Here is a 14,247-nt window from a genome sequence, read left to right as displayed (position 1 = left end):
AGAGCTGGTTCTGTCAGAATCCTGCTTAAATTGTAGAACATTTCTGCTAGAATGCTGTTAGAATAAAAAAAATACAAAAACTACTAGAATTTTGCTAGAACGCCGTGACTGGGTGGGTGCTAGAAACGGTTATTGTATTTCAGCTAGAATTCTTTGGGAATTCTAATATTTTTCCTCAGAGTTCTGTAAGAGTTCTGCTAGAACGCCATGACTGGGAAACCACCCAGTCACGAAATATTCTAGCTGAGCTGGTTATGTCAGAATCCTGCCTGAACGGTGGACATTTTCTGCTAGGTTGCTGTAATGATCCAGCTCTGTAAGAACTCTGCTAGAATCCTACTAGAACACCGTGACTGTAAAATTTAAACCGCGAACCGGTTCCACCGGTTCACATTGAGGGATAGGAAACCAACCCACCCGTTTGACAGTTCTCCCTTTTTGTCGTGCTTGCGTGTGTGTGCGTGTCGCCGAAAAAGCTGGCCAAACGAAAAAAAGATTTGACAGTTGACAGCTGCAAGAGAGTTATCGAAGAACGCAAGCAAGCAAAAACGGGTCGAAATTCGCTGGCGGTGCAGGTTTTTTATTCGCGATATCTCCGCCTGGAAAAGGGTGAAAAACTTGTTTATTGTCGTGTGCGCGTCCCTCGCGGAAGTATATTCAATCTACCGGAACCGCCAAACCGTCGGAATTCGCGAAATCCACTCCCCAAAAACCAGGCACTTTCTAAAAAGTGCAAATTTCTCCTTTTCGTCCTCCTCCCTGGAAGAGAGCAGGAGGAAGAGTCCCGACGTCGGGGGAACCATCGGGGATTGTGAGTGACAGAGTGTGCGCGCGCGGGGAAAGGCAAGCAAGCAAAAAGATGGAAGCCCTCATACCGGTGGTGAACAAGCTGCAGGATGTGTTCAACACGGTCGGCTCGGACGCGATCCAGCTGCCCCAGATCGTCGTGCTCGGAAGTCAGGTGAAGCGCCGATCCGGAAGTCATCGTGTGAAATGGGGAATGGTTTCGCTGGAGTGTGTGGGCACCGGGCTCGGATTGGGAAATTATGTAACTTGCAGCGCGAGGTTTCTTTTGCGACATGTTTTTTGATTTTTGTTGTATTTTTTTTTTGTGGAATTTATTGCACAAACATTGAATTTTGACTAGGTTTTACTCTTGGGACGGAATTACATCACAATGTCGGCCGTTGTGGGCTGGCTTGGGACAGGTTCGACCGCGAGCGATTCCATTGTTGACGTGCCTTTGTATTTCTGTGGGCTGGAACAAACAATAGAATTAAAATGTGTGTAATCACCTAGCGGAATGAGTTACTTTCGGTGCATTATTCGACTTGAATTGCAATACACCTCTAAATGATATTTATATTTGCGTTGAACTGCTAATCTTTACTAATTTCTAAACAAAATCACACTTTCAACTTGACCACCAATAAACGTAATTCTCATCGATGATGGTGACTCATCATTTGCTGTACGTTTCCTCATCAATGAATCACAACAAGGAAGTAATGAGTCGTTAAATAATGCAATCGAATAACTGTTTAGTTTAGTTGCTGGAATTAAATTGTCGACCGATTCCAGTTGAAGCGATAATCTATTTGTTACAGTGGATTAGCACGATGCCAGCAATGCAGCAATGTGTCTGATAATTTTGAATAAAAATTATAAAAAATATGTTTTTTATTTACTAAAAGAAGGTAATGAATGATAGATTAGTAAGGAAACTGGCTCGAAATCTCATTTTTTGTCCTACGAAAAACTTAACTTCCCTTGTTTTTGTTTTTTCTTGTTTCATTTTTAGTATTCTTATTTGCATTTATCATGTTTAGTTTATGTTTGTATTTAATAGTAATTGGCTTTTTCTACCACCTCCTATTATTATTTTTTGCTTGTTTTCCACATTTTCTGCTATGGACCGTTACCATTGTCATTTAAATGATAGAAAAATGCGTAAAGGTATAGTCTGCATAAGTGCATAATTATTTTTACAAAACATAAATATAGGAAATGTTAGTAAAAAACAAAGCCGAAGATGACCCAAAAAATTTTATTTTTAAAAACATTGGCAAAAACACATAAAACAAACCACACTTCCAGCCCTAGATTTTTTCTAAAATTTTAAGAGTTCTTCGTTCCAATTCTTTTTAAACATCAAAAGTTGGCTAAAATGGATTTTGTGCGATTGGTTTGGATTGAAGTCCGCCATTTTACATTTTAAATTGATTTTTCTTAAATTGGTAGAAAACCTGGCGCTTATTATTAAGCGAGTGTTTTTTTAATTCTGCGAAATAAATCTAAAATAATAAAATATGTATTAAAAATCGTTTCATTCTAAGGTTTAATACTGCCCTTCATTGAAAAACGGCTAGGATTATCCAGATTTGGCAAAAACTTGATTTTTGCTCTAGGTGGTAGAAAATGTTACAACGCATCTTCCGAAACTTTAATTTTATTGAAATATTGTTTAGGTTGGGCTGCCGATGTGAAAAACCAAACGGCTAATATCCCATTTCCCTTTAAAATTACCGAAACGAATATTTGATGACGATCACAAAAACGCGATTTTCTCGGAATACTTGATTTTGCATAATAACCGAATCTTCAATTATGGGCAGAATTAGTCGTATACCATATACCTTCACGACATCCAGCAGTTTCTCTCAAACAAACTGAATATTAATTGCCCCCCCCCCCCCCCCCCCCCTTCAAAATTGGGCCGAAAAATCAGGTAAAAAAAAAGTAAATCTTTCCCAGTTCCTGAGGGGAACACCCTTGAAGAGTATCGGGGCCGGCATTTACAAAGCGGATTCAGTGCCAGTTTTTCACTCAACTAATGTTAACATGTTTAGGTTAATGTTAACATTCCATAGGTCGCCTCCCTAAGGCGTCGTGATAAGGTCCAGTTTGTGACGATACACTACCTTCCCTTTCCTAAGCAATCGAATCCAGAAGAGAAACGATCACCAGTTGTGTTGGTCCGAGCCGGGATTTGAACCCGAAAAATCAGGGGACAAAAAAAATTTTTTTTCAAAATACTTCAAAATTTCAATGAAAATGTTTGGATTGATTTTGAATTTTTGTCAAATCTTACATTTTTTGAAAACTAATGATTGCAAAACAACTGAACTAATGTAATATGCATTTTAAAACACTTTTTGCATTCAAATATTGAGAAAATGGCTTGTTATTTAAATTATTATATGTCCGGTTCCATCATGCGACCAGTTGTCATAATTAGAAGACCTTTCAAATGAACCTAAAACATTGAAGATCTGATAACTCTATAAAAAGTTATAAGCACTTTAGTGTTATTTATACATTTTAAAGGGGCTGGATCTCAGATATTTCAGATATTCAGTCCGGGTCCATCATGCGACCCGTCATCAGTTCGATGATTGAAAGACCTTTCAAATGAGTCTTAAAAATCGAAGATCTGATAACCCTATCAAAGTTAAGAGCACTTAAGTCTTAATTTTAAGGCTCAATTCGACTTGTAGTCTGATCACAATGTATACCAGTTTTGGCAGGTAATGTAGCGGCCCATTTGCCCAGCTGTTCCAATTAGTGTATTGGGGTTCTCCAAGAAAATCCGTAATTTTCTTTATTTTAAGAAAGGTATTTGAAAGAAAGAAGCTTAAAATATTAAATATTTTTTGGGCGAACGTTGCTGTTCTGGCCTAATGTAATTGCTAGTGTACGATTTTGTGATAAGTCTGTTGTAAAAAGATAGGACGTGTAACAAGATAGTACACAAGCGACGATGTAATATAAGAATGTGAGGAAGGCACCAACTACATAAAGGTGGATTAAGTAACATTTTAAATTCAAAATTTTTAAATGTTTTGTTTTTTTTTGCATTAGACTAAATCTTTATTTTGAAAGTATAAATTTTAGAATTCAAGTTTTCTTGTTTTTTTTTAATTTTTATGTTTTGAAATTTAGAGATATTTAATTTTAGAATTTTTAGATATTATTTTTATTATTATTGAAACTTTTGAAACTTGTTAAAATGTTTAAAAATTAAAATGGTGAGTTTTCTTTTAATTTCATAACATTTACATTTTATTCCTTTCAGGCCTGAATTTTCAAAAAAAAAATTCATTGATCATTGATAGACATTTTTTTTTTAATTTCAGGCCACAGGCCTGAAAGGGTTATTTTAAAGTTTTCGGAAACGGAATCGACGTAACACCTTATAATGTGGCCCTCTTAAACCTTGAGGTTTCATCAACGGATCCACAGGCGTGTATCGTTCTTTTTGCGACAAGACTCCGCCTCCCGGGTCTCCTAAGTGTGAAGGTATGGCACGGGGAGAGGGCACCGATTACCTATATTAACACTTAGAATTTTTGCGCCCGCCGCGGGATTTGAACCGGCGACCTCTGGATTGTGAGTCCAGTGCGCGGTCCGATTGATCCACACAGGCAGAATTTAAAACCTTAAATTTTTAATGCTTTAATTTTATTTTTACTGACTTCTGAATTCGATCTCTTAGAGCAGGCCAAGGGTGCATGATACTGATGATACTCGTCGGTTGACACCCAGGTGAGGAACATCCCGGAAGGAGCCCAACTACATCCGTAGTGCTGTTTGGACAAAACAGCATGGCTCTGGTTCCTTGCAAGTGTCCTATTTTCTTACCTCCACGTTGGCTTGGTTTAGTCATCATGATGACAAGGTGTAACCTAGCTGGTGGCCTGTGGAAACGACTCGTAAACCTTTGACCAGCGAGGGTCAGAGTAGAGACGGCTAGAAGAAAGGGGCGCGTCAATGTGGGAAAGGGAAGTAATTTGTGATTGTAGACGGTATTGTTTTGATTCGCAGTATGTTGAGTCAACTGCTGTGGATGTACCCGAAACATCGCAGAACGGGGTTTCTCTTCTTTTCATTTCAGCTAACAGCTATCTTCTGTTTATTTTGTTTCACTGATTTTCTAAAACGGCTTCTGCTTACCATCCTCCATTTGATTTCGATTTTACTTATTTGATTCTCTTATTTCTCAACGCTTTTCCACTCTATTTAACCAATTGATGCTGCTGTAAAAAAAACTGTCTGCTTTCCCTTAATTTGGCAGCGATGTCAATTTTGTTTATCATATGCCTTTTCTTTATTTATCTATTTGAATAAATTCTCATCTTCCCTGTAAATTGCCCTCAATACAATCTATGCTTGTTTGTTACCTCTTTTTATTAACTATTGTTAATTTCTATATCTACTTCATAAATTACTATCTTCCTTTTACTATTGATTCTTTACATAGTATATTTCCTTCACTGTCCATTGTTTTCAATCTTCACCCTTTTTTCAAACTAGTGAGGTTCGAGCCCTTACTCAATTTATGGAATGATTAAAGGATTGACACAAATATTACTATTGTACTTTTGTAAAACTTTTCTAAAATGCTTAGGACCAAAAATTGTAACAAAACACCGCGACAAAAGAAATAGCAACATATAAACACGACTCAACACAAGGAAAGATTTCAGGAGAAAACAATACACTGTAAATAACAACTAGTTTTTGAATTCAAACTAAAAATAAAACAGTTTTTGCTTTAATGAAAATTGATAGGCACACTATAAATGGTTAGGCGCTTATACTTACATCAAACCCTACGTAATGTACCACCCCCGGCCGAGTTAAAATGCGTAACCGGAAAAGAAGGTGTGCATGCCTGGCACGAACACTCAAAGCGTGCTCTAGCGTGTTGCTCGTACTGACTCAGAGCAAGGGTGAGATGTAGGTGTAAGGGCAGTGCGTGTTCGTCGGGAACCTGGTGCATAAGATCGGTCAAGGCCCGTTCTTACACTGAAAATTGCGAATTGCGAAAAATAATATTTTTCCGACCGAATAAAAAAATAGCGAGCATGTTCAAACAATTATTCCTGAGGTCGGAGAAGTGATAAAAAGCAAAATTTTAATCCATAATTTTTCTACAAATTGAATTTTTCGACGTTTCTAATGACCGTGAGAAGATGCCAGAAAATCCAGCTACGAGCTGAATCCACAATATTTTAGCCTCGAAAATACATATGTTTATCGGGAGGCCCATTCGATTTCCATAAGATTGCCTTTGACCGCATTCCAGTCGGACGTATTGGTTATTTAAGGGGTTACATACATGTAAATCGGCAAAAATGTCAGAGGTTGGTTTAAGCACACACTTAAACTTTTTTCAAAATCTGTGTTCAGGGCATTAAAATATTCCTTTTCATCTATTAACAAAACAAATTTGAAGATATTAGTTATAGCATTGCCGAGATATAGCCGAGATATATTTGAAGTTAGTACACCCAACTGGCAGTCGCATGATTGTGATGCATGGCGGCATGAAAGTATATCAGAATCTGCATGAAAACTGTTCTCATGCATTTTTTGCGATATAGGGGTATGACATTTTTGCCCGTTACCGACAATTATCGACATTACCGACGGCTTTTTGGTTGTATTTCACACAAAAAACCCTTTACAGAACGAGGATTGAACCACTAACTTCTTGGTTATTGATCCGACACACTACCACCGCGCCATGGACGCTTGATGAAAAGTGAGTGAAAGAGCACCAACATATGCTTCTCTTTGGAGTGTTGCTCGGGGATGGGCCAGCGTTATATGTGTTGGTGAGAACTGCAGATCGCTGAAATGTTTACACGCGGGCAAAAATGATGTAGGGGCTTGCTGCAAAAAATGTTATAAAATATGACATTTTCTGCAGCAAATCCACTGTTGCGAATTTTGAGATATATTTTTCCTTTGGGTGTAGTTTCAAAAAACGGGTGCAACGATATCTCAACATTGCTTCGACCAAATCGGCTCAAAATTTTGGTGAAGACTCGTTCAACCGGTCCCGTGTGCATGACGAATGCCGATTTTCAAAAAGTTTATTTTAAAAAAGACAAAAATATTTTTCTGTTTTTCATATAAAAAATCGCCAGTTTTTTATTTTTGTATTTTTTTAAAATTCAAAACTGGGCTTCGTCATGCACACGGGATATGTCTTGGGAGTTTTCACCCAAAATTTCAGCCAATTCGGTCCGTCCCATCTCGAGATATCGTGGCACCCGTAAATCAACTTGGTGTTCATCCACGTGGACACTTTAGGAGGATTGGCGATTGTCCACGCTCCATACAAAAAATTTTTTTTTTTGTATGTCAATTATCCACGAAGGGGGAGGGGGTTGAGATTTCGAAAAAAGTGTCCACGTGGTTTATGGATGGTCCCAAGCCAATATGCCCGATTTAAGCGAATGCGGGTGATGAACAATCTCACATGATCAATGTTGATGCTTAAGCCACCTTAAAAAATGGGTTATTTAAATAAATTTTGTATTGTTTTTAGAGAGTTACTCCATCTTATATTTTCTGCGAGTGAGGTTAATTAAAAAAATAATAATGAAAAAATAATAAATTTCTAAATTTTAAAACAAAATAAAAGTTTTTTGCACGCGTTTCATGTATTCCTACTTTATTCAGTTTATATAACCCCCTATTACCCTTAATTTACCCTCCACTTCTAGAGCAGCCGGGTCCGGTGGCGCAGTGGTTAGCGTGGTAGCCTCTCACCCCAGTATGGCCTGGGTTCAATCCCAGACGGACCCGGTGGCATTTTTCGAGACGAGATTTGCCTGACCACGCCTTCTATCGGATGAGGAAGTAAAACGTCGGTCCATTAGCGTAAAAGAGGTTTTGAGTGACTCACCACACATAACCTTCGGACGCCTAGAAATGAGCAGAAACTTGCAACAGAGACCACAAAAGACCCGGGGGTCGTTAAAGTGGATTGATTTTTTTTTTTTTTTTTTTTTTTTTTTCTAGAGCTCCGGCAAGAGTTCCGTGATCGAGAGCCTGGTCGGGCGCACCTTTCTGCCGCGTGGAACCGGCATCGTGACGCGCCGTCCGCTGATCCTGCAGCTCGTGTACACACCGCTCGACGACCGAGAGCACCGGTCCGCGGACTCGGGCACCGTCGGAGTTGAGGAGTGGGGCCGGTTCTTGCACATTAAGAACAAGACGTTTACGGACTTTGACGAGATCCGGAATGAGATCGAAAATGAGACGGATCGGATGGCGGGGAGTAATAAGGGGATTTGTCCGGAGCCGATCAGTTTGAAGATTTACTCGACGAAGGTGGTCAACTTGACGCTGGTGGATTTGCCGGGGATAACGAAGGTTCCGGTGGGGGATCAGCCGGAGGACATTGAGGCGCAGATTAAGGACTTGCTGCTGAAGTACATTGAGAATCCGAACTCGATAATTTTGGCGGTGACGGCGGCCAACACGGACATGGCGACGAGTGAGTCGCTGAAGATGGCGAAGGAGTGCGATCCGGATGGGCGGCGGACGCTGGCGGTGTTGACCAAGTTGGATTTGATGGACGCGGGGACGGATGCGATTGATATTTTGTGCGGGCGGGTGATTCCGGTCAAGTTGGGCATAATTGGGGTGGTGAATAGGTCGCAGCAGGACATCAATGATAAGAAGGCGATTGAGGAGCAGTTGCGGGATGAGGCTGCGTACTTGCAGCGGAAGTATCCGACGCTGGCGACACGGAATGGGACGCCGTATTTGGCCAAGACGTTGAACCGGTTGTTGATGCACCACATTCGGGACTGTTTGCCGGATTTGAAGACGCGGGTGAACGTGATGGCGTCGCAGTTCCAGTCGCTGTTGAACTCTTACGGGGAGGACGTTACGGACAAGAGCCAGTGTCTGTTGCAGATTATTACGAAGTTTGCTTCGGCTTACTGCTCGACGATCGAGGGCACTTCGCGGAACATTGAGACGACGGAACTTTGCGGGGGTGCGAGGATGTGTTACATCTTTCACGAGACGTTTGGCAAAACGCTGGATTCGATTCATCCGTTGACTGGGCTGACCAAGATGGACATTTTGACGGCGATCCGGAATGCTACCGGTCCGAGACCGGCTCTGTTTGTGCCGGAGGTCAGCTTTGAATTGCTTGTTAAGCGTCAGATTCGTCGCCTGGAGGAACCTTCGCTTCGTTGCGTTGAGTTGATCCACGAAGAGATGCAACGTATTATTCAGCACTGTGGTACGGAGGTCCAGCAGGAGATGCTTAGGTTCCCCAAGTTGCACGAGAAGATTGTGGATGTTGTGACGCAGCTGCTGCGACGTCGTCTGCCCACCACCAACGTCATGGTGGAGAATCTGGTCCAGATCGAACTCGCGTACATCAACACCAAACATCCGGATTTCCACAAGGACGCCGCCCTGGTGCCCAGTCTGATCAAAACCGACTCGCAGGACCCGTGGGGACAGGTCCACCAGCCCGGCAATCCTCCCAGCCGACGCGCCCTCGCACGACCCGCTCCCCAGCCGCCGGTCCCGGCCCGGCCAGAACAACTGCAGCAGCAACAGCAACAGAACCACCACGCGGGCGAATCGTTCGCCTCGCATCTTCCCTCCAGCGCCGCCAACTGGCTGTCCAACATTCTGCCCCCGGAGACGACCCACGTCAACGAAGCGTCGGACAGCGTGGAAAGTTCCACCACCAACACACCGACGCACGGCGTCCTCAGTCCGCTCAAGCCGGTCAACCTGCTGCCGGACGTGCCGATTAATAACAACTCGCGCAAGCTGACCGACAAGGAGCAGAAGGATTGCGACGTAATTGGTAGGTCTTAGTCTCTATTTCTAGTAGGTTTGTCAGCTAACAAATCTTCCCCTTCTTTCGCAGAACGTCTCATCAAGTCGTACTTTTACATCGTGCGCAAGTCCATTCAGGATTCGGTCCCGAAGGCGATCATGCACTTCCTGGTTAACTTTGTCAAGGACAACCTGCAGTCGGAGCTGGTGACGCACCTGTACAAGTCGGACTCGGCCAACGAGCTGCTGAACGAGTCCGACCACATCTCGATCCGGCGCAAGGAGGCGAGCGATATGCTCAAGGTAGGTTCACTGCAGAGTCAAATTTTGCGATTTTTAAATTTAATTTTTTTCGATTTGGATGAAACTTTGTCGATTCATTCCCTATGTCAAACGAAGTTTGTTTGCATCATTACTTTTTCTTACAAGTCTCCATACAATGTTGGGGGCTGGTCAGACAAAAGGGGTATGTAAATGTATGAATTCTCGATTAAATTTTCAAAAGGCCCTATCTGCATAGGAAACCCATGAGGGATAGGTTGTTTTGAAAATTTAATCTAGAATTATGTATCTTAAAAGGGATTTTCTTATCGATTTGGTGTTTTCGGTAAAGTTATAGGTTATTATGGCTTTACGGAAAAAATAGATAAATCCAGATTACTATACTGCCGTTCTACGCATAATTGTCCCGTGTCAGTTTTTGACGATTTTGACTTTATGCCATTTTTAAGTTTAGTCTGATGTGTACTTTAAGAAAAACACATAAAATCTGATACTTTGTTCGGAAACTCATCAAAAACAACACCAAGTCTGTTTGTCCCATCGTTGAACTTCTACGCATAATTGTCCCACCAAGTATTTTCTTACACGGAATCATTAGTTTTACTAAGCATTATGTTTTGTTTACCTGTTGTGTAGTAAGAGAAACACAAATAAGGGTGATAAACTGCTAACTTTGGCGAATAGGAACCCACGGGACAATTATGCGTAGAAACACAGAAATCGGTCGAAAAATTTCAATCGCATTTTTCTCAGTTGCACTTTTTTGAACATGGGACAATTATGCGTAGAACGGCAGTATACTACACTGAAAAAATATTATGTTTTCAGTTATGAGCAATGTAATTAGCTTATATCTGTAAGCCCATACATCCAATTGAAATGTGGTCAAAGACAAACTTATGGGAAATTGGACGAGCTTTCCATTAAAAATATTTTCGAGACTGAAAAATCAAGTCTGTCATATAGAAATTGCCAAAAACCATCAAAAAACCTATTTTTTCAACATTTTTATTTTTTAACCGCTGTAACTTCACAAGGATTGGACTTAGGACAATGGTCAATATGGAGACTTTTATGTAAAATTGTCTGGGAAATCGATTCCCACTATCGGCTTTTGAAAATTTTGACGTTTAGAGCACTTTAAAAAAAAACAGTTTCAGTAAATGATTTTTGTATTTTTTTCGGTGAGTTGCTCCATCCTGCATTTTTCGTGAGTCTTTTTGTAACATCTTAGGCTATTTTCACAAAAATTTTGAACGAAAAAAAATCGTGGGCTCACCTACAAATTTGACTTTTAAACTAAAAAATCAAAAAATCTCATAAAAGTGGAGTGTTTTTTTCTTTCAGTGTATTTTTTCGGAAAGCCCGTCAAATTTCCTTTGACCACTTTTTGATACGATGCAACGGCTTCGAGATACAGCAATATTTAAATTACGAAATACAAAAATATTTAAAACACTTACGCCCTTCTCAAATGTCATTATCGAGTGTAACTGGCTCCATATACACAAAAATGGCTTATATATGCCTAGGATAACATGTCTACAAAGTTTCATTGAAACTTTGTAGACATGTTATCGGTCGGGTACAACCGATTCCCTATTTGACATGGAATTGCTCATACGAAAAAAGTCTGTTTTTATTTAACTTTTTATGACTCAAAGTTGAATTCCCAAAATAAGTAGTTTTGAATTTTCGAAAAAATATTGCATATTGCAAAAAGATAAATATGACGAATGTTGAAAAAAAAGAAAACTGGAATTTTCACAAAATACCGTATTTTCTCGAAAATACTCAAATTTTTATAATTCGCAATATGGGTATCAAACGATTCGAAATTTTGCATGCATTTTCACTGTTTTAGAGTTTTTTGAATGATTTTTACAAAATACCGTATTTTCTCGAAAATACTCAAATTTTTATAATTCGTAATATGGATCAAACGATTCGAAATTTTGCATGCATTTTCACTGTTTTGGAGTTTTTTGAATGAAATACTAAAATTTTCCCAAAATACCGTATTTTCTCGAAAATACTCAAATTGTTATGATTCGCAATATGCGTATCAAACGATTCGAAATTTTGCATGTATTTTAACGGTTTTGGAGTTTTTTGAATAAAATACTAAAATTTTCACAAAATACCTTTTTTCTCGAAAATACTAAAAATTTTATGATTCGCAATATGGGTATCAAATGATTCGAAATTTTGCATGCATTTTGACTGTTTTAGAGTTTTTTGAATGAAATACTAAAATTTTCCCAAAATACCGTATTTTCTCGAAAATACTCAAATTTTTATGATTCGCAATATGGGTATCAAAAGATTTGAAATTTTACATGTATTTTAACTGATTTAGAGTTTTTTGAATGATTTTCACAAAATACCGTATTTTCTAGAAAATACTAAAAATTTTATGATTCGCAATATGGATCAAACGATTCGAAATTTTGCATGCATTTTCACTGTTTTGGAGTTTTTTGAATGAAATACTAAAATTTTCCCAAAATACCGTATTTTCTCGAAAATACTCAAATTTTTATAATTCGCAATATGCGTATCAAACGATTCGAAATTTTGCATGTATTTTAACTGTTTTAGAGTTTTTTTTAATGAAATACTAAAATTTTCAGAAAATACCGTATTTTCTCGAAAATACTCAAATTTTTATGATTTTTTAGAGTTTTTAGGGTTTTTAAAAAGAAATACTCACATTTTCCAAAATACCTTATTTTCTCAAAAGTACTAAAAATTTTATGATTCGCAATATGGGTATCAAACGATTCGTAATTTGAAGAGGTTTAGAATTAGATTTTTTTTTCTATTTTCACACTTTAGACCAAATTAAAAAAAAATGAATATTTTTATTTTTTGCAAAATTTTAAATTTTTAACATTTTGAATAGGACCAAAAAATTTTGTAAAAGCAGGTGAAAATTACAGACTAATTCGTTAATTTTCATCGATTCGAATTCTTTGACTGTGTCTCAGAAAATGATTGCTCCATTTTGAAAATTCCAGAGAAAAAATATAGGAAATTTTCTCCGCTCTGGGACCATCCATAAACCACGTGGACACTTTTTTGAGAATCTAAATATATGGAAAAACCAATTATGCAAAATGACTTCTTTTGACATAGGGGTTGGACAAAGTTTCATCCAAATAAAAAAAAAATACAAGGAAAAGTCGATTTTAATGTCCTTTTTAATTCCAGGCCCTAACGCGTGCCAACCACATCATCAGCGAGATTCGCGAAACGCACATGTGGTAAGGCGCCCGCCGAGCAGAACTTCGTGACGAGAAACAGAAAAGTTGCATTACTAATTCATTCTTTTTTAAACGCGCCCTCCCCTTTTCGCATGGAATCTTATTTCTTTTGTACGTTTATCCCTTTTTTTACTTGTTTTGTTTCTTGATTCCTTCATCAACCGATTACATTTACCAAGTGCATTGAATAACTTACTTTTACAGAACCGTCACTTTAGTGCTATTACAATTTAAGAGTGTACTTGAAGTTAAATAACTAAGTTATTGAAGAAACTATTAAAAAAACTCACTGTTTAGTATCTGCACCGACAACCCCTCTTTCGACTTCTAGTCTGAAACCTATCCAACGACGATATTAAGAGCAAACCTGTCCTGTTGCGCTTTTTCTCCCCCTTATCAATTGTTTTGCTCAAACTTTCAACGTGACTACTTTTAACGGCCAAAGAAATCCTAACCATCAACCAATACTTTTCTCTTAACCCGAGGGGTGCTAAACCAGAAAGAAAAACTCTTAAATGAGCGAACGAAAGACAGCGCGCGAGCTCGCACACGAAAAGCATTTGTGTAATTTGTAGATTTCAACTCACACAATTTGAATAAACTGTTTTTGTTGACTAGTTAAATCGCTTGTTGTTTCACCCCAAAAAAAAAAACTATTCGGCAAATGTAGTGGAATAAAATCAAAATCGCATTAAAATTAGAACATTCAAGCACAGCTCAGCCAGCGTAGTGAAAGCACCAGTTTTAGAAATCTTCACGCAAAGAAATAATATTTCGTAATTGAAAGATAGTATAAAAAGTAAATAACCAAACATCATCTAACACAATAATCGTAATAAAAAATACATAAACATTTATAATATGTCTGGAGGCAAGAGGATTAGTGTAGAGCTTCGTGTTTGCGCATTCTCTGATATAATTGCATTAAAAAGAAACGTTACTGAAAATAAAGAAAGTCTGTGGTCTGAAATCTTAGTGAAAACTGTATTTTTTAATCCGAAATTGTCATCAAATCAAAATTGTTACCAGAAAGCTTGGATTTTCCCTGTAATTTCGTAGCCGGCCTGGTTAAAAATAAACCCAGTCAATTCGA

At 38.7% G+C, this 14,247-nt stretch overlaps 1 protein-coding gene across 1 annotated transcript; it reads left to right on the top strand.

The window, feature by feature from the left end:
* The first annotated feature begins 492 nt into the window (after nucleotides 1-492).
* Nucleotides 493-14,129, top strand: LOC6045645 (dynamin-1-like protein). The gene is made up of 4 exons (XM_038254402.1): nucleotides 493-961; nucleotides 7,816-9,634; nucleotides 9,698-9,909; nucleotides 13,102-14,129. The coding sequence occupies exons 1-4, from the start codon at nucleotides 860-862 to the stop codon at nucleotides 13,156-13,158; spliced, it is 2,190 nt and encodes a 729-aa protein (XP_038110330.1). The 5' UTR covers nucleotides 493-859; the 3' UTR covers nucleotides 13,159-14,129.
* The last annotated feature ends 118 nt before the right edge of the window (nucleotides 14,130-14,247 follow it).

This window comes from Culex quinquefasciatus, chromosome 2, assembly GCF_015732765.1.
Source record: "Culex quinquefasciatus strain JHB chromosome 2, VPISU_Cqui_1.0_pri_paternal, whole genome shotgun sequence".
Lineage (NCBI taxonomy): Eukaryota > Metazoa > Arthropoda > Insecta > Diptera > Culicidae > Culex > Culex quinquefasciatus.
The sequence above is the reverse complement of the archived record's forward strand: the minus strand, read 5'-3'. Positions and strand labels throughout refer to the sequence as shown.